Source organism: Cucurbita maxima, unplaced genomic scaffold (genome assembly GCF_002738345.1).
Source record: "Cucurbita maxima cultivar Rimu unplaced genomic scaffold, Cmax_1.0 Cma_Scf00010, whole genome shotgun sequence".
In the NCBI taxonomy this organism is placed as follows: domain Eukaryota; kingdom Viridiplantae; phylum Streptophyta; class Magnoliopsida; order Cucurbitales; family Cucurbitaceae; genus Cucurbita; species Cucurbita maxima.
In genome coordinates, this window is record NW_019272026.1 from 2,251,467 (window position 1) to 2,276,789 (window position 25,323).

General features: G+C 34.9%; 1 protein-coding gene across 1 annotated transcript; it reads left to right on the forward strand.

Moving 5' to 3' along the window:
- Positions 1 to 436: 436 nt before the first annotated feature.
- On the forward strand, positions 437 to 25,213 carry LOC111484942. Its single transcript, XM_023131595.1, has 25 exons — positions 437 to 489; positions 3,751 to 3,874; positions 4,000 to 4,062; positions 4,946 to 5,047; positions 5,148 to 5,316; positions 5,499 to 5,597; positions 5,737 to 5,886; positions 8,464 to 8,503; positions 11,979 to 12,036; positions 12,132 to 12,214; positions 12,332 to 12,430; positions 12,527 to 12,642; positions 12,718 to 12,836; positions 14,599 to 14,669; positions 16,971 to 17,076; positions 17,511 to 17,650; positions 17,789 to 17,947; positions 18,023 to 18,126; positions 19,306 to 19,475; positions 21,695 to 21,884; positions 22,089 to 22,188; positions 23,324 to 23,492; positions 23,683 to 23,765; positions 23,850 to 23,926; positions 24,560 to 25,213. The coding sequence occupies exons 1-25, from the start codon at positions 457 to 459 to the stop codon at positions 24,729 to 24,731; spliced, it is 2,796 nt and encodes a 931-aa protein (XP_022987363.1). The 5' UTR covers positions 437 to 456; the 3' UTR covers positions 24,732 to 25,213.
- Positions 25,214 to 25,323: the final 110 nt, after the last annotated feature.

Below are 25,323 nucleotides of genomic sequence, written 5' to 3' on the forward strand. Positions count from 1 at the left end.
ATTAAAATATATCATTTTCAATTTCAATAATATTTTAAATTTTTTTAAAATATTAAAAAATATTTATCATTAATTTATAATAAAAATTATAAACTTTTAAGAGTATATGTTTTTAATTTTTAATAATATTTTAAAAGTTTTTTAAATATTAAAAATACATTTTTCTTTAATTTTAATGAAAATTATAAACTTTTGATGTTTAGGTATTTTTTAAAATAATGAAAATAAGAAAAAATTTTAGGTAATTTTTATGTTCTTATTATTAATTTAGTCATTTTCCCCCATTTTCAATCCTTCGTCGCCTGAACAGGTTAGTACCGGCAAAAGCAAAAGCGATTCGGAGCTTTCTGAGCGGCAATTTCTGAATTCCTTTTGCGATCAATGATGGGTCATCATCGTGGATCTTCTACTGTCGCTGCTAATCTCTTTAGCTTATCTGGGAGATTCTGGATTCCAATGCGGTTGCAGCTACTCTGTATTGTTTTCCTGGTAACATTCTGTTGCAATTTGTTTCTTTTATGTTTTCGACGAATTGGAGAATTTATGGTCGATAATCTCGTTTGTTATATACTTTATTGGAGATCCGGTTAGCCGTTTTTTGTATTTATTGCTTTCGTTTGTTGTTTTAAGCTGTTTTGTTCATGAAGTTGAATTGACATGTGATTGGAGTTTAGTTCGCGTCTCTGAGGAGGAATTTGGTGAAGTAAATGGAAAGACTGAGATACTCGAATTTGATTCACCCGTACGTCATTTCTGACGTTCAAGCTTCTTCTACAGGGAAGGTCTATCGGAAAAAAGCATCTATTGTGAAAGATTATCATATAATTAGTCTAACTATTTTGGTCATGTCTCTACTGTTGTTCCTTAGTAAATAACGAATCTCTCTGGACCTGGAGACTAACTAGTCCCTTATAAATCCACAGTTTGAGAAGCCTCATACTCGGGAAAAGCAGCTTCCGAACCCCGAATTGAACTTCACTGATTGGGCACCTGTCTTCATTTTATTTTATTTTTTTGATGAATAACCACGTTTTCGTCAAGAAAAATGAAAGAATACAAAAGTGAACAATGAGAAACACCCACAAAAAAGAGGAGACCTACTATAACAAGGGCTTCCAATCAAAGATCACTCAGAGAATGCTCAATCCCTCTGAAAACTCTATTGTTTCTCTCGACTCAGAGATCGCATAAAATAGCACAGCTTGACATGCCACAAAAAATGACCATTCTTGCAAAAAGGGGTGGAGAATGAACTCATCAATTATTTCTCTACAACCCTTATGCGTAGCCAACACAAGGCCAAACTCCTGAAAAAACCTACTCCAAATTGAATAAGTAAGATCATAGTTCCAAGAAATACAGTCAAGGTCCTCTGCTTCCCTCCTACAAAAAATACAATGCCTAAGACCAAACAGATTGGACAACATTTGTGACATCCAATCTAACATGTTTTCTTTTGTGGATAACATGCCAAGAACTTAACCTTCTTGAAAATTTCAACTTCCACAACAATACAAAAACCAAAACCTCACAGGGAGAAGGATTTACGGAGAAAAAGGAAAAGAACTTCTACGAAAAACAATCTGTTGGGCTAGGACTCCAACAACAAACATCTCTTATCACTAGATTACGAAAAATCTCCCCAATTACGGAAAAAAGTGCTATACAATAGCCTAAGCAAGAGGAATGGGCGGTCGAAGAAAGGGAAATGACAACCATAGGCAACCGATTCCTCATTGAGGATAATTGATGAAGACATGGACAAAAAAAGCAGAGAGGGCTTCCCCAATCCACTTATCTTCCCAAAAACAAGTTTCTCTCACATTCCACATGGAACACTGACAAAAGGAGAAAAGAGATACAACCTAGGGACCCCTATTTAAAAGGCTACCAACTACCCAAGTAAAAGATTAAACTAAACATTTATATCACTTGGTAAGAAGCCATGGTAAACAAGGGGGTAAAACAATTGTGACTAAACAGAAAATAATAAAAGAAAGCCACACAAACAGAAAATACAAAACTGTACTACATCAGATTCCTCTCCCTAAATAAAACTCATCCTTGTGTTACTGAGCCAATGGGTAAATGGGCAACCATCTCCTCAACCTCTTGTTGAACAACCAAAGAAGTGGGTAAATAGGCAAGATCGTCGAACAAGGAAGTTTAGTGTAAATGGTCTCAAATGGCGACTTCCCTTGATTCTTCAAGTGTTTAAAGGCAAACTCTGCTTGGGGCAAGGCTAGCCGCATTGGTGGGGCTTATCTCCACAAAGGCAGCAGATTAAGTTACCAAGGGTTTGATTAGTCATTTGTATTTGACAATCGGTTTGAGGGTGACTTGTAGTACTGAAATTCAATGCTGAATCAAACTTTTGCCATAGTGTTATGCATAAACGACTAAAGAATTTAACACCACGAAGGAAACTATAGATGTTTGGATTCCTTGCAAACAAACACTTCTTTGAAAAACAAGTTAGCAATTGGGATAACATGAAATATTTTCTTACAAGCCAAAAAATGAGTCATGTTGCTATAACTATCCACAACCACAAGCGCAAAATCAACCCCTCTTTGAGTTTTAGGTAACCCATAACAAAACCCATAGAAAGATTCTCCCAAATAGAATTAGGACCTCCTTGAGGAAAATTTTACTCAATTATTGGATCCTTCAATCAAAGATCCATAATTCTTTATTTGAGGAGTCTCTCGAGCCTAACTTTCTCCCTATGGCCATCATTTCATCTCCCTCTTTCAAGGATTCTTGTCTTTCCAAGGGAGTTTCTTATTCAACAAATGGGACTTCCAACAAGACAATATTATTAGGAGAACGAGTGGAGATGTACATAGATTCTATGGTGAGTATTAGTAGTTCTGACATGGAGTTCAACTTTCAATCGTCTTGCAGCATGATAAGCTGAAGACGCTATTGAGGAGGTCCTTAACAATCTTTTTCAAGAAGATTCTAACTCCTTCAAAGTGCTTAAAGACAAACTATTTATCTTCCTTCATAAATGATTGTGGCATCAAGGTTTACAGGATTAAGGCCTAGGATTCTGTGGCTTTCTCTAGAGGCTTGTTGAGTTTTGTAGATTCTTTTGCGACCAAAATTTTCCTGGCTGTCGTTTCTTGCTTTGGCACTTTTTGGTTCAAAGCGTTTTCTGCCGTGGGGCTCCCTTTGTCTTTTTTGTTTGCTAGAGGTGAAAGCTTTTGGAGTGGCTGGAATGTTGTTCAGTGTTTTTCTAGTTCCCTTTGGTTCTTCGTTTTTTGGTCATGGTTTTGGTTCTCTTTTGGTTTTTCTTTTTGTTTCATTGTGTTCTTTAATGTGTTTGTCTTTCCTGGGTTTCTGTTTTGGCCTTTATGGTTAGTTGATTTTTTGTTTGTTACTTGTTAATTTTTGCTCATAGGAAGGTTGTTTGTATCTTTTCTTCGATCCATGAAAGGTTATTTGTTGTTAAAAAAATTCTTTTTTTATTCAGCAAGAAATTACTTAATCACTCCCTCTAAAAGTGTGATGAATATTTATGTTAGAGCGCACATTTCACATATTTCATTGGATAAATCTGGTCTGCCTGGGATATAGTTGCGCACAGCCTTGAATGAGTTTCCTATACCTTGCTCTACTTCACCTGGAGCAATGATGATCCAGTTAGTTCTTTCCATAATAGAATAGATAATGACCTGTGAGGAATGGTTAGCATGTTAACTTACAAATGCATTTGTATTAACTTCTTTCGTGTGCTCTTATCAGCTATTAGCAGCAAGATCGTTTGCATCTTCCTCTGGAAATCGTAAAAGTGTAAAGTCATCTGTATTCTCCTTGTTCAACCTTAAAGATAAGAGTAGGTTTTGGAGTGAGACAGTCATACGTGGTGGTATGTCTAACTTTCTTATCTTTATCACTTCAAAGCTTATATACGTTTCTAATCTATTGCTAATGAGTTTTTTGTTTTATTTTAATTAATTTATTTGTTTTACTCTTTTTTGACATAATGTTTAGATTTTGATGATCTGGAATCATCCAGCCCTGAGAAAACGAGTGTGGTTAACTACACAAAGGCAGGTAATTGCATCAGTCTAACCAGTGTAAGGGTTTCTGTTTTATTAATAATATAAGTGTCGTGAGAGTTGGAGTCTTTTGGTACTTAATTTGGTTTATCTTATGTTAAAGCATGGGAGTTGGTTAGATGTCATCTAAGTGAAGAGTAGTTCGTGGAGTGCAGTAAGAAAATTTAGATTTATACTGTGATTAAACTCTTGTTGGGAGAGCTCTAAGCCTCTAAAACTCTCGGTGCAAAAATCTTTAGTCATGTCACAACTCTGCAACACCGATGGATTCATGCCAGATACAGAGCCAGCTGAAATGTCTCTTAACTTTCATTTAGGAAATAGCTCACTCTGCTCATTCTTATCCATATTCTTGAAAATGTTACATTCATTTACTTTCGTGTTTCTTCTTATAAATGAACATGTAGAAAGTTTTGTAAGTCTCCACTTATTAATGTATGTTTTTGCAGGGGATATCTTTTAGCTTGGTTGGTGGGTTTACAGAGTTTATTATTTTATCTTAAAATTTTCCTTTAAAAAGTCTCCCGTACCTGTGCAAGATAGTCTGAAACAAATGTGTATTTCATGGCAAATATTTAGATCTAGAGTTGGTTTGGTGTAAAAGTGTTTGTATTGTCATTTGGAGTGTCAGTGACAAGGGAGTTGTATTATCTTTGCTCATTTCATATAATTATTATTTAAATTCTGTATTCTTTTTGGCAATTTCCTAATCCTCCCTGGGTCTATGTCAAACCTCATTCTTTTCTACATCTCTTTCTTCAATAAATTCTTTAGTGAAAATCTTGATGTCTCTACTGTAATATGATGTGGAACCAATACAATGAAAAAGCAAGTGCACCATTCAAAGTCTCTTTTTTCACGTTCATCTTCCATCGCAGGTAATATAGCAAATTACTTGAAGCTTCTTGAAGTTGAATCCTTGTACCTTCCAGTCCCTGTGAATTTCATTTTTATAGGATTTGAAGGGAAAGGTAACCATGGTATGTAATGTTCCTGATTATGAATTTGTTTAACGGTTGGATTTTTAGCTTTGGTTGTGAATTGTTATGTGGATGATCTAAGAGTCCTCTTTCTTGTTAGAATTCAAGCTGCATCCGGAAGAGCTTGAACGTTGGTTCACGAAACTTGATCATATCTTTGAACACACACGGATTCCACAAGTCAGGGAAGTGCTAACCCCTTTTTATAAGATCAGCGTGGATAAAGTTTTGAAGCACCAACTTCCCTTCGTCAGTCACATAAATTACAAGTAATGCTGTACTGGTACTTTGTATATTATGGGAACCGAAGTTGATAGGCTTCTTTGAGGAAGTTAAATATCTTATTTTATGGTTGTGATGAGTTAGTAATGACTATTTAGCTCATGCTTGCAAAGTTTGAAATGATATCCTTAATTTTCTCATGAAAAATGTTCTTGTTGAAATTTTGCAGTTTCTCTGTTCATGCAATTCAAACGGGTGAGAAGGTTACTTCAATCTTTGAGCATGCAAGAAATGTCTTATCTCGCAAAGAAGATGTATCCAATAATGGGTAATTTTGATAGTCTTGTTAGTTTTATCATTTATTGTTTCATTATATTCTCATTGTTGAAGCTGTTTGAGGAATGTTGGCTTTGGCTTTATTTTTTATATCGACACTTCTGGCTGTTAAATGTATCTGATGATTGCAGGGATGGAAATGATACTCTCTGGCAAGTAGACGTGGACCTGATGGATGTACTTTTCACTAGCTTTGTGGAGTACCTTCAACTTGAAAATGCTTATAACATTTTTATTCTAAATCTCAAGCGTGACCCAAAAAGGGCCAGATATGGATACCGGTATGTAAATTTATTAGCAAATCCTTACTGCAAATTTGTTTGTTTGATTAGTTTCTTTTCTGAACTTTATTACTAGAGATTAACCAGACAGTTGAACAATCAGTGATGGAAACAATTTTTTTTTTTCTGATCCATCTTGAATAGTCTTAGAATCGGCTAAATATTGCAATCTGACCTGTATGTTATCAAGAAAATCAAATCCATCAAAAGTTTACGACCATGTTCATGGGAAGCATTTATCGTATTGTCAGCAAATCCTTCTTTGTTAGTTTTGAGCAAGGAAATTACTTATTTTGAATAAACTGGATCACCCTCTATTTAGATTAAGTCTGAAGGTTTGCATGGTTTTTGTTGTGGATTCTCATGATGCTTTTTTTTTTTTTTTTTTTTTTTTTTTTTTTTTTTTTTTTTTTTTTTTTGCTTTGGTGGTGTTTGGAAGTGGGCATTGTCATTTGACACTTGTATTAGGCTGATTTTTGCAAGGCTAGGGATTTTTTTGGTTGTTTATTACATTGCTAATTTTATTTATTTATTTTTTAAAAAATTGTCTGTTTTAGTCTCTAGGTTTTTGAAAACTTACTCTTTCATCTCTAAGGCTTAGAATGATTCCATTTTAGTTTTTTGATGGTAAGTTAACGTAATCACTCCCACTCCCCTTACCAACTCCCACCCCCTTTCCTTCCCCCTTCCCTCCTTCATCGGTCCCTCCCTTGCTGGTCACATCCTTTCGACTCTCTCATCTCCATTGAGCAACAATTGATAGGGGTGAGATCCACGACCTTGCCTTCACAATTCCTTTTCTTTGAAGTACTCTATCTCTCTCATGTCTTTCCCTCTCCCCACCCACCATCTTTCTTGAGAAGAACCCTTTACCAACATGTCAGTCCACGTGGTTCTCTCTCCACAACATCTTCGTTATGCTGAAAATTGCCTCGGACTGCTGGGTCAGGCTTAGGCGAACCGGTTTGGACTGGTTCACTTGAATCGGGTCGTCACTCTCACTAGCATGCATACGCTTAACAACAATGTTGCTTCTTCCTTTGTTGCTGTCAACTTCCATTGCCCGTATCTTTTCCTACTGCCCTTGATCACGCCTGAAATCTTCACAAGACTTGTAGATCTCGTCACTCTGAATCCAAAAACCATATTCAACAAGTTTCATTCAAAATTGAGCAAGATAGGGTTGATTGGCACTCACAGTAAACCCAGAAAACGTACTCAAATCTCAACTCGTTCTTCCCCCTCTCGGTGTTTCAGCACTTGGGCTCTTCACGAGGATCGTTCTTCTTGCCCCCACGATGGTATCCCTTCAGAATTGTGCTTCAACTCCAAGTATGACTGCTCAGATTTTTGTTTATTTTCTTCACCGACGCTACAACTTGGGTCTCGGGTACTCCTCCAAATCTTGGCCTTCATCTTTTGTTTTCGCCCTCAACGTCGTCCCCTCTCTCTTTAAATTGTTCCAGCACCCTTTATGCTAAAAGATCCAGCCAAAAATTGGTCTGAAGCTCGCTTCTCCCTTGTGTGCACGCCATTGCCACTGTACGCTGTCGTCGTCGGCTATAGTGTACGGTGGTGGCTTAAGAATTCGTTTTCTCTGCATTTTTTCTGCGTTTTTTTATAAATATTTATTTATTCCATCATTAACTCATTAATACCAAAAGTTACCTTATAATATTTATTTCACAAATTGGGTGTTACAGAATAGTTGGATTTTGTGGCTCCATTGAAGAAGATAAGAAGAAGATTGAGTTACAGAAACAAGGGATTTTGATTCTTAGTGTTTGGTTCTGCTATGGATTGGTTGCTTTGGAATCATATTTATTTATTTCTTATTATTTTATAGTATTTAGATATGAAGAGAGTGAGAGAGTAGTCAGGGTGGGGCCAGTGGCTGGGGTAGGGGCCATTGGGTGGGTGGTGGTGAGGGGAGTACGGGCCCAGCAAGAGGGGAAGGGGGAAGAGAGGGAGGGAGAAGGGATGACTTGTCAGAAATTAAAGGACCAATGGGGTGGGGATGCCTTAGGTTTGGTTATTTGTTTTTTTGCTTTCAACGAGTAGGTCTCCTTGAAATTTTTGTTCTTTTTTTTCTTTTTGAACAAGAAGCAATATTTTTTATTTCTTTCATATCAATGAAATCAATTTTTATTCTCAATGTTAATTGTAATCTACTTCCTTCCTTGAGGTTGGAGGTTCAAATCTCCATACCCCACATTTGTTGTTTCTGATAATGCAAGTCTGTGTTATAAATCTTCTAATTATTTTGAGCATCATGGTGAGCTGAATCTTTCAACTTCTGCTTGATCATGGTATCCTCTTGGTTTTGTTTACTGATTGCTGTTATTGCACGTCTTAATCATGCAAGCAGCATAAATAATTTATGTCCTGCACCATTATGATCATGCGAATGCAAAAGTATAAATGATTTGAATATAGATCTCTTTGACTGGAGTAATTTGAATATAAGAAAGGTTTGTGAGTGAGCCTTGTCAGATGTTGACATGTTGAATCATGAGAGACATTGTGGTATTTCCTTGTTCTTCTGTTTCATTATTGATTATTCTATTACTATTGCAGGAAAGGTTTATCTGAATCGGAGATAAACTTTCTTAAAGAGGTATTCACTTCTTTTCTTTCTTTTTTTCGATTTGGTTGGCTGAAGTGGAAAATCGGAAAATCTTTTTATAATCTACTTCTGGGCTTTGAGGCTATTTTACCTCTTTTGCCATTTACATATTTTACTTATCAATAAAATATCTGTTTCTTCTAAACAACTTTTTTTAGAGCAATGAAAACTTACAAAACTTCTTCATCTATAAGAAGTGTGGGTATGTTCTTTTCAAAGAAACATGATTTATGCACACTACCGGAGCACAAAAATTAAAGGTTCTTTTTTTCCTTTTCCCTGTTTGTTTGTTGAATGTGCACTTAAGATTTATATTCTTGTTTGAGTTAGAATCCTTTTCTTAGTCTTGCTTTCCTCGTGTAGGGGGGAGTCTCTCTATTGATCTGTCTAGTTTAAAACGATGGATAAGAAAACTATTCATTCCATAAAGGTTGAGTACACAGAAAGATTAGGTATCAACCGAGTCCATGACAAACTAAAAAGGCATTCCAATTGGCATTAGTGTATCATTTCTTATAACTACATAAGCAAGTGGCCATGGTTGACAACAAGCAACTTAAAAATTCTTTTGCATCCCTAAGTTTCAATACCACTTGTCAAATCATAAAGAATTGTGATGATTTTTCTTCAACTAGATGTGCCATATACTAGCGTTAACCACACTGGTCCAGATAACTTATGGCCTTGTGCTTGAAAGGGTGCCCATTCTTAATTTTGAATGAAGGTTTTATTGATTAGAGGAGAATCCTTTTAAAACTGTGAAGTTACGTCCTTTAAAGCTTGTTCATGGGATTTTTCATGTCAGAAAAGGTGCGGCTGTTCCTTTTGAGACAGAAGCATTTCTGATCTGAAAAGGGTTAGTTAAAGAAGTTCTGAAAATGATTAGTTGCATTAAAAGAAAGGGTGTCCATAACTTAGTTGCACAAAAAGATCATCTTGGGAGCTTGGGACTGCCCAAGAAATGGCATACACATGAGATGATCTATTTCCAACCTGAGATATAAAGTCGCCATGAATATAAAGGTGTTTCTGCATTGGCGCTCTGTCTACAAAGGATTCAACTACTAGAAGGCGAGACAAAATTTGGGGTTTTATCTCTGGACCCTTTGCAATGTGTTTTAGTTGGCTGAGGACATAGTTCAGATGAAAGAATTTAATCATTTTCTGAAGTCTTGGGCGTCCATACTGCTTTAGTTATTAGTTTTTTACCATTGCTTCTTTGGAAAACAATGTACAAACATGATTTACGTGAAAATGACCCTGTATTTGCCTCTTGAAAATTTGGTCGAGCATTAGGGAGCGTATTAAAAAGATTAGCAAATTCTTCAAGTTTAGCTTCCAACAGTCTTAGGGGACTAATATTCCAATTTCTCGAGGAAGCACTTCAACATTTTTTTATCATCACTTATTTCGAGCAAATAGCCAAGTAGATAAGGAAGTAACAATTTTTAGGACTCTTCCACAACAATAGTTGGACCTAGAATTTAAGATGTTTCCTTCCACCATGACGTTTTGTGTGATTTTGTGGTGCATTTGTGTAATGTTTTTAAAATCGGTTGAGGTGCAAGCCTTGGCCACAAGGCGAGGCAGTTAAGAGGTGCCTCAAAGCTTATCCTATGTTTAATATAAAGAGGCTTACAACTTTGATGTTTGAGGCCACATCTCCATGCTTAAATAGTGGGCTTGTGTCTAGTGAGTGAGTGCCTAAATAACATTAATTATCTAATGGCAAATTAACGCAGTCAAGATTAGGTGAATATGAGCTTCAACCTTTGTTAGACAGATTCCTTATTTCTAAATAGTGGGATGTTTTTTTGATAGCCCAAGGGCTTCAAAACAAGGACATTCCTTTTCTGACCATTTCCCTATTCTTTTGAAGTCGGTAGTTTTATTTGGGGCCCTTGTTTCCGGTTTTGCAATTCATGGCTAAATGTGCAAGATTGTATGAAGCTTATTGAGAAGTCATTATGTGAAGATGGATCATACGGTTGGGCTGGCTTTATTATTTCCTCAAAGCTCATAAATTTGAATCCATTTTTAAAGATTGGTTTGCTGTATATGAAGTTAGAAGGAAAGTTAAGGAGAAGAATTTGCTTGCTGACATTTCAATGTTTTGATGCTAAATCAGAAATAGGCTCTGGTCTATGCAAGATTAAGATCTTTATTCTCAGGTGACAGGCGAGTTCATGGATTTTTACTTGGTTGAAGAAAGGAATTTGTATAGAAGTGGAAACTTCAATGGCTTCGAGAAGGGGATGAGCATACTAGTTAGTTCTTAGCTTCAAAAATGAGGAAGCTTCTAATTTTTGAATTAAGATCTGGACATATGCTATTGTATTACAAAGAAATTGAAGCTGAAATTTTACCGAAGAAATTGAAGCTGGAATTTTACCGTTCTTTCCATCTTTATATACAAAGATTCCAGGCAAGAGAATTATTCCTCTCAACTTCCCGGGGAATGTGGTTTCTAGATCTGGAGACAATATTCTAATTACTCCCTCTTCCCACAATGATATTTGGTTTGCCATTAAAACTATGGGTAAAACCAAGGCTCATTTCAGTTTTTTTATGAAATTTTGACTGCATTTGATAGAGGATTTCTTTTGGTTGTTTCAAGAATTTCACCACAATGGGCATGTAAATTCGGTTTTGAGGGAGAACTTTATTTGTGTAATTCAGAAGTAAGAACTAGCTGTTCTGTTGAGGATTTCTGGTCAATCAGTTTAACATCCTCAATTTATAAAGTCCTTGAAAAGGTTCTAGACGAAGGATTGCATAGAGTCATGCCTTCTATCACGAAGGCCGGTAAACTCTTGATGCAATTTTAATTGCTAATGAGATGGCAGAAGAGTACAGATAAAATAGAAGGGTTAGATTTTGAAGTTTGATATTGAGAAAGCTTTTGATAATGTAGAGATTAGGATTTCCCTGATGATGTGTTAAAGCTTAAGGAGCTTAATTTGCAGAGACAATAGATTCGAGGCTGTGTATGGTTTTTTCTGCTATTGGGATTTGCTTTCATGGAGGGGTGCCTTTTTTACGTGCTATGGTTTTTCCTGTTACTTGGTCTTCTGTCCAAGTGTATGAAGACTTTCTAGTATAGAGCTTTTGAGAATTCCGCGGTGTTGAGCTTAATGCATTCATTATATAAAGAACAATTTACTACTCCCCCGTGTGGCTAAGTATGATCAACACATGCAAACTTTAAAACTGCCAGGAACTATGTTAGCAACTTAGCATAGTACTTAATATTTGTTAATGTGAATTTTCTTATATCATGCAATTTTTTTATGTGCTTTTGTATCGGTTCATTATACTAGTGTCTGGGTATTTTTAAACGACTTTTTTTTAATGAGAATATTTCCTTTTTTTTTTTTTTTTTTTTTTTTTTTTTTTTTTTTTTTTTTTTTTTTTTTTTTTTTTTTTTTTAATTTATGAGAAACAATGATTGATCGTTTTCTAATAGGACACACACTTGCAATCAAGAATTCTTCAATCTGAAAGCACACCAGAAACTATTCTTGGTATGATCAATTCTTCTGGGGTTTTTTCAAATTTTCCTTTTCTCTTTATTAGCTATTCGAGCTTACAAAATTCTATGATATTTAATGATTGGCAGCTCTTGATAAGGTTAAAAGACCCTTATATGAAAAGCATCCGATGAGTAAGTTTGCATGGACCACAGCTGAAGACACTGATACTGTAAGTATCCTTGTTAACCAGTCCGTTGAGATCGTTGAGATTGAATTCCATTAACTCCCTTGACTGACATTTTAAAATTTTATATTATTGCAAAAATTTTATGGTTTTTATTTGAAGATGGAATGGTACAACATCTGCCAAGATGCCCTAAGAAAAGTCGATGAATTGTATCAAGGAAAAGAAACTGCTGATATCATTCAAATCAAAGTTAAGCAGGTACACAGAACTCACATGTTTTTCTGGTTAAAACATCTTATATAATATTTTTTGATGGTTATTTCCTTCCGGTACGTGCTTGTGTTTATTGATCAGATGTTGAAGGGGAAGGATAGAGAGATGAGGCTTCCTCTTGATAAGGGATTGAAATCTTTTGATTTCAGTGGTTTGCATGCTGAATGTCTTACAGACACATGGATTGGCAATGACAGGTAGCGTCTATGTCCACATGCACCGAAGGATATTATGCTAAGAATATTGCATCAATGATATCTGCTTTGCATCAGGTGGGCATTTATTGATTTAAACGCAGGCCCCTTTTCATGGGGGCCCGCTGTTGGTGGTGAAGGTGTACGAACTGAGATAAGCCTACCAAATGTTGAAAAGACGGTTGGTGCTGTTCAAGGTGCTGATGACTTTAATTTGGCCAAAGCTTATTATAAACTTTTATTTTTTTCAATTATTGGATTTTTTTTCCCGTTTTCTTTCTTCCTCCTCCTTTCTCCCCATCTTTCCCTATATATATATATATATAAAATAAAATTTCTGGAAACCAAAGGGAGAAAGATCTGAAAATGAAGGACCCCTTTGATTTCAAAACTGGAATCGACAAAAAAATCAAAATTTTTTTTAATGAAAATTTGAGGAAGAAGAGGTGAAAGGAGGGGGAAGGGGAAGAGAGAAGAAGAAAAGAGGGGGAAAAATTGGCGATGACAGCAATGGCGGTGACGGGCAGTGGATGGTGTGACCTTGGATGGGGGAAGAAAGAAAATCATAAAATACAACGTTTTTCATTAAAATCATTTTTTTAAATTAAAATTTATATATTTGAATTACCATTGAAAAGCAACTCAAAATTTTGTGCCCACAACTTAGTTAGAAATTATTAACTATTACATAAGTAAGAAAATTAATCCTTTAATTTTTTTTTTCAAATATTAGGCTATGTTTAAAATTTTATTTTAATTCACTATAAGTGAAAAATAAAGTTCCTAATTTTTTTTATAATACGTGATAATTGACGTACACATTTGTTTTAATTCTAATTTTTAATGTTACGTGATATCCTTCAAGATTGGACCCTTATTTAAATAGAAAACTGTGTCTGTATTTTTTTTGATACAAACATACATTTCTATGAACGACCCTTGAAGAATTTATTTTCTATATTAGGAGTAACCCTCTTATTTCTAAACTCTGCTTCAATAATTGTTGTTCGACCCTTTTGATGACGACTTTATGTGGATATTGATTGTCATGCTATGTTTTGTTATGTTTGTTCATGTTTTTATATCTTACTTCTAGACTTTTTATCTTAATGTTTGAACTCATGACTGTGAACATTGCCATGTTTGATGCTATGTTTTTCTTTTCGTCAATGGTATAAAATGCTCTGTTCGTTGGAAATTTTTTTTCGTATTCTTAAACTATAACGTAAATTAAATGTTTCAATCAAAAGTGCCCCCCAAAAATTGCCCCGTGTTACCCAAGGGGTTCTACAATTTGCAAAACATCCACAAAAAAGAAAAATAGAACAAAGTAGCAGAATGAAAAAAGAAAAAAAACTGTCCAACCCCGTTTTCAAAACACTGCACCCCAAACACAAGTTTCTGAACACAGATTTCTGATTTCTAGGCTTTACAACTCTGCATCCCAAATATAGTTTTCTTGTTCCTTACTTTTGAACCTTCCAGATAAATGCCCCCACGGTTCTGATTCCTAGGGTTCTAATTTAAAAAAAGTTGCCAAACGCCGCTTAAATTTTTTACTGAAAGTTGACTTTAAATGGTTTCTAAAGCCAAGAAAGGTTCTCTGTTTTTTGAGTTAAGCATCATCCTATATTTTTTTTTACTGGTTTACCTTTTTTATAGGTCTTTGTTTCTGGCGGCTAGTAATTACCGATCATTTTATCTTGTGAGACAATATTTAAGCACCTTGTAGTTCATGCCATTTAAAATTCTCAATAATTACCGGGTGCCAGAAATAAAGTTAAAATTTATTTATCATTGTTTTTGTTAGCATCTTGTGAGAAAACATTTAAAATTTCTTTGCCTTTCTATATTTTTCTTAGCCAAACAGATGTTACTCTATTTTTGAGTTGTAAACATCATTCTGACTTCGTACTGGTCTACATTCACAAAAATGTATACTTTATTTATGGCATGCAGAAATCTCAGAAGATGAAGCTGAAGATCGCCTGCAAGATGCTATTCAGGAGAAATTTGCTGTTTTTGGTGATGTATGAACTTTCTTATGAAACCAATAAGCAATTGATATGGGAAAGATACAGAGGACAATTATAAAAATATCCTTTTGACAATTTGTAAATTTTTTATAACTAGGAAGTAGAATATAGTTTCTATTCAACGAGCTTATTCAGATGCTTTATTGGATGACTCTGTTTAATTTAAAAGTTAAACACAGGCATGTATCAAGTCCATGGATAGCTTGCATTTCATATTTGATTGAGAGTCCCCTAATTATGGTATTAACAATTGATAATAAAGAGCAAGTGATAGGATATTAATTAATGAATCAAAAGCAATGTATATTGATGAAATTAATTACTTGGTCAAACCATATATTTTAATTTGCAAGGGATAAAATCATGTTGTATCCCAATGCTTATGCTTAACTGAGTTAGTGAATTTTAACTTCAAACTTTCCATTGAATGAATTGAACCCTAAACTTGAATCGGTGTTGAGATTAATGCCTTAAATTAGTTACCTTTTCATTTATTTTTGAGGATTTGGCCCTAGTTTTGGTTGGACATTCTTACAGTTGGTCGATGCTATTTTTGTAGTTGTTAGTTCTTTGGTCATTTGAGTGTAATATATTGTCTTTTTGGTCCCTTAAATGTTCCTATTATTTGCCTTACTCTTTTAGGTTAGTTGGTTGCCTTTGTTATTGTAATTATCTTTTTTTACATTCTATCACCAGATAGAATGAAAAGCTGTGTTTGTGATAGATATTGGTCAACTGGTGGAAATTGTTTCTCAACTGTATTAGAATGCTAGTTTTAAATTTTTTGGAATCATAGAAGGGTTTGGTACATAACTTCGGGAAAATGATTACGTCTCTGCTCCTAACCCAAGTTTCTCCAGAAGCCATGGCCACCTCCGCCCCTTCCACCAGAAACCACTCCACCTGCTCTGTGTCAATTGATTGAAAAACCTTCTCCATAGCCTTTGATGAGTTTTCTAGTGGTAGTCGCACAAAAATTACAGAATGAAATAGATCATCTTTCCACTCATCCACCCTGAACTGGAAATCCTTCATTTGGTTTGCCTACTCCTTGCCAACACTATTAAAAGAGCCCAACTCCTCTAGTGTTAAGTATTCAATTATCATTAATGGAAAGCTTAAGAGGTAAAATCATTCCACCTAGAGCCATTTGTCAAAACAATCCAATTTTACCTTTTCTGTTCGTACTAGTCTCTGATTGCCTGAGTCATTTGTCAACACCTAGTGCTTGAAGATAAGTTGATCAATGGAGATGGGTGTCTCTTTCTACAGGGGGGGCGCCTAACCCTGGCCCATGAAGTGTTAAATAGCCTCCCATGCTTCTTCTTTTTTCTCTTGAGAGCCCCCAGCAAAGTGGTCAATTATCTTGAGAAATTTGTCTTAGACTTCATTTGGTACGGTGCCAGCTTCAAACCGGCTTCACACTTGGTTTCCTAGAAATGCACTGCTTTACCAACGATGTATGGTTTTGAAATTTGTTCTCTTCATCAAAAAAGTTAATCTCTCCTTATGAAATGGGTTTGGAGATTGACCCAAGAGGAAAATGATTTGTGGAGATGGGTCATTTGTGCTATTCATGGAGTGTAGCATAGGGGTTGGGCAACAAAAGATAAGAGCCACTAGAAGGGAAGACAGCAGCAGTGGAGTAATATTATGAAGGATAAGAGCCACTAGAAGCTGCAAAACTATTATGGTCGCTTGCCTAAAGATTTTTTAATACCAACTTATAGCTGCAATGGAAGTGTCAAATTTTGATAATCTCTCTTATTTGCTGTTTGTGTCTTTAAGAGGAGTCCGTCGACCACTTGTTTCTACATTTTCCTCTTGCAGCCAAAGGATGGCCAAATATTCTTAATGAGTTTGGGCTGGAGTTTTGTTTACCAAAAAACTTGGTGATCGGCTTATGGAGGCGCTACTTTGGAGATGTGCTACTTTCCCTCCTTTAGGGCCTTTGGAGGCAAGAAATAGGGGTGTTCGAAGATGTGTCTTCTTCTTTTGCCTCCTTTTAACTTTCAGTGCAACACAATGCCTCTTGTTGGTGTCCAAATCATACTGAATTCTTTTATTATTACAGCCTTTTGATGATTATTAAGTATTGGGAGGCTATTCTTTGTTAGTTTTGTGGGGAAGGGCGATCTCTACCCCTTGCCCTTAGGCTTCTCTTTGCTTCTCTTGAGAAATATGTCTCCGTTTCTTATAAAAAATCCTTTTAATTGGATAATATCTTTTTTGTCGAACTGTTTATTAGGTTTTGCAGCTCCTATTTTGAATTGTCCTGTGTTTTGGAATTTGCAGAAAGACCATCAAGCCATTGATATTCTTTTAGCAGAGATTGACATATATGAGCTCTTTGCTTTCAAACATTGCAAGGGAAGGAAAGTGAAACTTGCTCTTTGTGAAGGTTATTTCTTTCTTCCTTTGGAATGCAACTTCATTTTCTATTTTAATTCATTTGACCTTGTTGCTTGATAAAATTGTGTTTCAAAAGGATGCATGCTGTATATTCTTGGTCCTTGGTTCCTTGTTGCTGCTTCGAAGTTCGATTGCTGTCACTTTTTAATTTTGGTTTTCAGTGCGGTTTTATTTGGCTGTTTCTAGCGTTGTGTTTTGTTTTCTGTTGCTTTCTTTTGTTTCTTTTGTTTCTTTTGGGACTTCTGGTTTGCTTTGTTTTGCTCCTAGATTTTTTTCTCTCTCTCTCTCTCCTTTGTGGAGTTTGTTTCCTTGTGCAATAGTCTCTTTTCATTTTATCAATGATAAGTTTCATTTCTTGTTAAAACAAAGCATTCTGTATAGTTGTTTGATTTCAAAATGTACAATTGGTGTTTTTTGGCACAGAACTTGATGAGAGGATGCGGGACTTAAAAAATGAGCTTCAATCGTTTGATGGTGAAGAATATGATGAAAATCATAAGAGGAAGGCCATAGATGCATTGAAACGGATGGAGAATTGGAATTTATTTAGCGATACGTATGAGGTAAGTGCCAGACTCTTATAGGTCGTGTTATTTTCTACTTTTGTGGAACATTTAATGCATTGTTTACTATGATTTGATGAAGCGTTTTGACTCTCAACATGAATGATTCTTTTTTCTCTAATTTCTTGGATCAAGCAGGAGTTCCAAAACTACACTGTAGCACGCGATACTTTTCTGGCTCACCTAGGTGCTACTCTCTGGGGGTCAATGAGACATATTATATCACCTTCACTTTCTGACGGGTCGTTCCATTATTTTGAGAAAATATCATTTCAATTATTTTTCATCACACAAGAGGTATGGTTGATAATACTAAATTTATGGAAGGACCAATGGTATATATATCTTAATCTTCTCCCAACTCTGATGCAGAAAGTTAGACATATTAAACAATTGCCCGTGGATCTTAAAGCTCTAATGGATGGGCTTTCGTCTTTGTTGTTACCTTCACAGAAAGCTCTATTTAGTCAGACCATGTATGTCGTTTATCATGTAGTCTTATAAGTTATGTTCTTTATTTATATCTTAAATATATAAGATGGGCTTTAGACAATAGATTTTATTTTTAAATCTCTAATAGCATTTTAAAATTATAAAATGAAATTATTTAGGAATCTTTCAGTGCATTTCTTTTTCTTTTTAATATATTATGTAATTTTAAATTTATTTATTTATATATAATTTCGTTAGCATAAGAGATTTATGAAAAAAAAAGGATCAAGGAAGTTGGTGAGCAACTACAGAAAGTGTGAATTGAAAACACACTAAGAAGGCTAGAACAAAATAACATTTCGAATATGGTCCAAATTTCTATGTGATATTGAACATTCCTCTACTCTGTCCAAATTATCCAAAGGAGAACACACAAAAAAAAAAACATTAACAATGGGAGGTTTACATGAAAGATTGATCACAGTATTTCAGAACAGAAGCCAAGGACAAAACATAAAGGGATGGTTTGCATATTCTGCTGTCTTTTCATTAGGTTTCAAGTTCAAGTCAAGATTGTGATTTGGGTATCTCTTCTGGATGCTATCATTTTTATTAAGAACACCTCGAGAATTAATCCATTAAAAATACCTCAAATTTCTTGGAGAAATTAAATACCACAATTCCTTTCTAAAAAGGTTACCAAAGCACTAACTCCTGTTTCACCCGGAAGTTTAAGAGGAACTTAACCAAGAATATCCCAACTACATCCAGCTTCCAACTCCTAAGATCAAGTTCTCAACTAATTTTTTCCCGACCAGTTAAAGCATTAAAGTTTACCGTTCTTCCATCTCCTTTTCCTAACATGGCCTTATATAGATGGTTGCCCGTTGCCAGGGATAGATGTCAAGTACACCTAGTGCTTCCTGCCATGGAAATTCCTCTCCTTCATTGCCATGGGCATTTGCTGGGCTAACCTTAAAAGTACTGGTTCATACGTCACTTTTCATTTGAACACATTCCATTCATGTGTCTTACACAAGTGTTATAACCGAGACTCTCCACTATTTGAAAACTTCAGTCTTGTTATTTAGTTTATTTTATTTATTAAAAAAATCTATCCATGTATTCAATATCCTGCCATGAGATTTTTGGTATTGGAATATGATGGTTAATTTTTCTATTGGAATTATAGTTCCTGCGTTGTTTATAAATATGTATTGTAGGTTGCCATTGTCGGAGGATCCTGCTTTGGCAATGGCCTTCTCAGTGGCACGACGTGCAGCAGCTGTTCCATTGTTGCTTGTTAATGGAACTTATCGGAAAACAATTCGTACCTATCTTGATTCATCCATACTCCAGTATCAATTGCAAAGATTGGATCATTCCCCTAAAGGTTTGGGGCCACATTTAATTTTATAAATATATATATATATATATTGGATTGTAAGCTTTCATGGTTACTCTATATCTTTGTATTAACTCCTCCAGTGAATTTTTCTGTTTGCCACAAAAAATGATCTGTTATGGTGGTTAAAAACGTTTTGGAGAGAAGAAGACATCATATTAACTGAGGAATTACAATCATCTCACGAATATGATGTTAATGTAACCCAGATAAGTTTAGAAAAGTAACATTCTTATTCTATATAATAAGTTCAGGAGGTATGGGTGGACTTGAGGTAAGGCATAGATGAGAAAAAAGTATATATTCGGAAGATATCAGCCTTGAAAAGGATATAATTGTACAATGCAAGTTGAAAGTTTTACCTTCTCCGAGAGATTACTTAGGCCTTAGTTGTTCAAACTTGTCTTTGAAGCCTCCTCTTCACCTTTTTTATTTAGCTTTAGATGAGGGTTTGCAGTTTCATAAGGTATACATTAGATGATGATTCCAAAATTTTCATCAATGCCGCTTGAAATGTTTAATTGCCTTATGTGAAATTTTTTTTATGATAAACTTCAGATAACTAGTGTACCAAAGGAAGGGAGAAAGAAAAAGTGCATTGAGAACGGAGTTCTCTGAGTGATTTTGTGTAATTCTTGAAACATTGGGAAGATGGGTGCGATGTGTATCCAAAAATAGTGGATAATTATAAAACTAGTTTGAATTTAGAACCCAAAGCGATGCATTCATGACTTGAATTTCTACACTAACATTGGAAAAATACATGATGAATCCAAAAATAGTGGATAATTATAAAACTAGTTTGAATTTAGAACCCAAAGTGATGCATTCACGACTTGAATTTCTACACTAACATTGGAAAAATACATGATGAATATATTCTCAAGCCTTAAAGCGGCTAGAGATTGATGCCCAATTTGGAAATTTTCTATAAATTTGTTCCACGAAGTTTTCAGACTAATTTGGTTAGAAAATTTACCTTTTTTTGGGCTTTTAGTCTCCTACAAGGCTGAAATATAGTATTTTGGATATCTTCACCCTTTGGGCCTCCTTCTCAAGGATTTTAGCAATTATCTTTTATCTCTCATTCATGTTGAACTAGAGCCCTTTTGATAGCTATGTACGTTAGCGTTCTGTTATTTTTTTTTTCTTATTTTACGTACATTCTTTTATTTCTTTTTCTCAACGTAAGTCGGTTTGTTCTTAAGAAATTAGGTTTGTGGGGCATTAATACCAGCCATAGCATTTCTAGTATGATTCACTCAAAATAAAGCTGCTTGAAAGCTTGAATATTAGAGGCATTCTTTATTATCTGTGCAGAAGAAATAAATAAAGTTTGTAGTCTTTAAATTGAGACTGGGTGAAGTTTCTTGACGTGTTGAAGGGGAAACTTTCAGAGAAGTTAGTATCCTTCACCATCTAAATTAGGCCATTGAAAATGGTTAGTAGGATTTCAACCAAATAAATGAGGGTCCCTTGTGCAAGTTTATTGATTGTTGAAATTACCAATGGGTTTTCCATTATTCCCTATATTAATTAATATAAGTAAGTGAAAAAAATGGTAAGTCTAGATAAAGAAGACTGAATCTGAGAACTCTTATTAATTAATGTCAAACGTAGGCATTTTGGAAGTCAACTTTAAGGATCACCCCACACTAATTTATATGTGTATGTATAACAAGTGTAACTTGACTATCAACACTATTAAGGAGGAGTTATGTCATCGCAACACTTCAATGAAGTGAATGCACGTCATGTAGCCACCTACCTAGGATTTAATATCTTACGAGTTTCCTTGGAAGCCAAATATAATAAGGTCATGAGAATAATCCGACATTACAAATAACAAAAAGGAAAAAAAAAATTGAAAGAAAGGAAGAAAGAAAAGAAAATAAAAAAATGTAGAGTGACAGTTGTTATTTTGATACTTAATTCAATTTGATGCATCAGTGCTTTGTTAAGTTTTTAAGGTTATCATTTGTTATGAGTTGCAGTTTCTTTGTATTTCTCTTTGCTTTTTCACTCCTTTTAAAGTTTGTACCCTTTGAGTAAAAATCTCTCTTTTCACATTTTCAATGAAAAGCTGTCTCTTGAAAAAAAAAATGTTGAAGAGTTCCTTCTCTCTCTCTCTTTTTTTTTTTATCTAAAATTATACTGACCTATATCCTTTCTTTCCAGTACTGATTTGCTGATTATGGATATTGCAGGGACAAATGGTCCTCGTAGTTCTACACTGGAAGTTCCAATATTTTGGTTCATTCATTCAGAACCTTTATTAGTTGACAAACATTATCAGGCAAAGGCACTCTCCGACATGGTTATTGTAGCACAGTCAGAGGTTTCATCCTGGGAAAGCCATTTGCAGTGCAATGGAAAATCACTTATATGGGATATGAGGTTCGTTCAAGCATCTAGTCTTCTTTTCTTTTCTTTTTAACCATTTGTTAAAAAATAAATTGAGATAAAATTAGTATGAACTGCCTCATTTTCAGAATAAGCGGTTTACAACTTGTTTTAGAGTTAACCTTTAAGGCTTGCTATAATCTGTAATTATCTTAGAAAATTAATTATTTGTTTCTTCTTGTACCTTTGAATATGTAGGAAGCCAATCAAAGCTGCTCTATCTGCTACTTCAGAACATCTTTCCGGTCTGCTCCCTCTCCATCTTGCATACAGTCCATCTCATGATACAGCAGTTGAGGTACTATAGTGAAATCCATTGGGTTGGAGAAACCATTCATTTTGCGTTGTTTTTTTTTTTTATAAAAAGACTGAATTCCATAATTTTGGGTACACAAAATCTCTAATTGAATTTTACAGTTTTCTGGAGTAGTCTATGTTCTTTACTTTCCATGCGCAAATCTACACCTTGCATCTGTAAAACATCTTTAGAGAACCCTCTGTCGAAAGTAAGTGATGCATGCTTGTTGGGAGTTTCAATTGGATTAATAATGTGTATAGTTTTTCTTTTATTTGTTTTATTGTTGTTTATGTTTTAATTTGGATTAGGTAGGTTTAGTTCGGGAATGTGAGTTGGTTTATCGTTTTATTACTCTTCCCGTAGGTAGAAGGTTAAATAGTCATTATAAACTACTCCCATATATCCCATTACTTATACGCTAGATCCCCTGAATGTACAACTAACTTTGGGATTAATAAACGAACATTTTCCTTCCAAACTTCACCAAGAAGGGGAAAAAAAAAGTACCCACATCTAGAAAATTCTTTCGCCACTTTGAAGCATTGAATAACCAGATCCATTTACTAAAGTGAAAAGGAAAAAAAGAAATTGCTGGATCTCAAAAGCAATTATTTCAATGAAGTCATTGTTTGGCTTTCTTGTTGCCAGTCTCCCTACTCCTAGTGACCTCCTTTCTGTTTTCCTTCCCACCAATGAAGGTAAATACGTTGGGGATTTTTTAAAAAAATTTAAGCCAAAAACTAACTTTGTTGAAGAAATAAAAAGAGACTGTTTCTCTTGAGATAAATACTTCAAAAAGAGTGAAAAAGAAAAGAAAAATCAGGGATACAAAGGAAGTAGAAATGAAGGTAAAAAAAAATTTCAAGTCTGAATCCAATTGATATGGGAAGTGGGTACGGATTGGGTATTTCTAGAGCATTTTGTTTTGGTTCTATATTAGGTAATGCCTAGAAATGGTTGCTTTCCGATGTTTACTATCATCTGTCTTATATGTTTCTTAATAAAGGATTTATGAGTTCGAGTCCTTTGTGTACTCCCTGTGGTTTCTTTAAAAAAAAAAAAAAATTACAGCATCTTAATGCTAACACTCCATTTTCGTACATTACTAACAAGGTGTGTATCTTTAACATTATAGGATTGGATATGGTCAGTAGGCTGCAACCCGTTTTCCATTACTTCCCGTGGATGGCATGTTTCACAGTTTCAGTCTGATACTATTGCTCGGAGTTATATCATCACAGCCCTTGAAGAATCAATACAGCGAATCAATTCTGCTATTCATCTTTTACTGGTGGAGCATACAAGTATCCTTGCCTATAAACACAGTTCGGCTATTGGCATACAAATATTAAAATGTCTTATCACTACTTTATTATGTTTTTTTTTTTTATTGCTCACTTGTTTGGTTAAATTTGCATCAATATTGTGTTTGATATGCACTGTTATTGTTTTCAAACAAAAGTTCTGTGGGTGTAAAGCCTTTACAAAACTTAGCTGAAAAGTCCTTCAAGCTCTTCCTGTCACAGGAGCGTGACCTTGTAAAAAAGCATCAATATGTTGTTAGCCTTTGGAGAAGAGTAAGTTCCTTGAACTTCTTCAAAAGTTGTAGTGGCTCTAACATCAACTGAGTTGATGATTATGTATAATCTCTATATTATCAGATATCAACCTTATCTGGAGAGCTGCGTTATGTTGATGCAGTAAGACTGTTGCACGTCCTAAATGAGGCATCCAAAGGGTTAGGCTCTTCAAATCATTGCCTTTATTTTTGCCAACATTTATTATATAAATGTTTTTTTTTAAACCTTCAATTTCTGCGTTTCTTTATGGTTGAAAAGTATATTAGGAATAGTTATGTACATTTTTTCCATAATCACCAGTGCATGACGTGAAATATTATGCTAACACAGAAATTTTGGTGTCATTTACTGAACGTTTGCCTCATCTTGCAAGCACGAAAAAACACACACAGCACTTCCTATGCAACTCACTGTTTCTCAATGTTCAGAAGTCTATCTCTTAATGTCCTTGATTTAGAATGCAACAAAAGTGTAGGATACTCGATTGATCAGCTTCTGCTTTATTTATGGCATCTGTTAAGGTTTCTTCAAACAAATTCTTTTCGGATAATATTAGGAAGGAAAAACAGAGATGTGGTCATTATTTTGAATCTTTTGGGACCTAAACTTGTGGATGTTGTATTCACCATGATTTCCTCACCTTTTGTATTATTCTTTCAGTCACTCATAACTTGCATTGATGTTGAGCAAAAAATAGCTAGTAGATATCTTGCCGACCTTTTTCGGTCATTATGTACGGTGGTTGATTGAAATTTAATATGGATTACATTTCATTTTCATATGTTTTGTAGATTTTCTGATCGAGTAAACACAACATTAGCTCTTCTTCACCCCATTCACTGCTCACGAGAGAGAAAGGTAGACGTTGTGTTTGATGGAACAACCATTCCTGCCTTCATGGTCGTTCTGGTTCTTCTTTACGTTCTTCTAAGACCAAGGCGTCCCAAGCCGAAGATTAACTGAGAATATACTGTGGTAGTTAACATGTATCATTCATGGAGGAGGCTTTTATGGAATATTGCAGAAAAGTAGAGGTTCACCAGCTTTTTTCCGGTTAAAATCCATTTGGGAAATTGAAAATGTGTTGTTACCAAGAGGGTAAATCAGGACGAGATGAGGATGAGAAATAGGTATAGATTCTGGGGTTAGCAAACTTAAGGAGGGGCATCATATAGCATAGACAGAGGAGATACAATGCTTGCCAAAGCCATTTATGTTGGAAATCATGTACTGAGTTCTTAATGCCTATCTGAACTTTTACTGTTCTCAGAAAATCCAAATTTGTGATAAAGTTTATATCTTCAGTCTGTTATAGCAGAGCTTAACCTTGTGGATGGCATTTGTAATAACCTTCATCCTCCTGTATGTGATCTGATTACAAATTTTGCTGTGAATTTCAAGGAGTGATTCCAGGTTTTCATAATAAAGCTTTTCTTATTACTAAACATTCTTTGTATTATTGAATCTAACATAGGATTCTTCTTTTGTTGTTTGTTTGGGCTTGGAGTTCTGAGTTCTTTGTATTATTGAATCTAACATATGAATCTAACAAGTT

Coding starts and splice junctions, on each gene's coding strand:
- LOC111484942 (XM_023131595.1), top strand. CDS start 457: ATGCGGTTGCAGCTACTCTGTATTGTTTTCCTG. Junction 22,189..23,323: donor CTCATGATACAGCAGTTGAG/GTACTATAGTGA, acceptor TTAACATTATAG/GATTGGATATGGTCAGTAGG. Junction 23,766..23,849: donor TTGTTAGCCTTTGGAGAAGA/GTAAGTTCCTTG, acceptor CTATATTATCAG/ATATCAACCTTATCTGGAGA.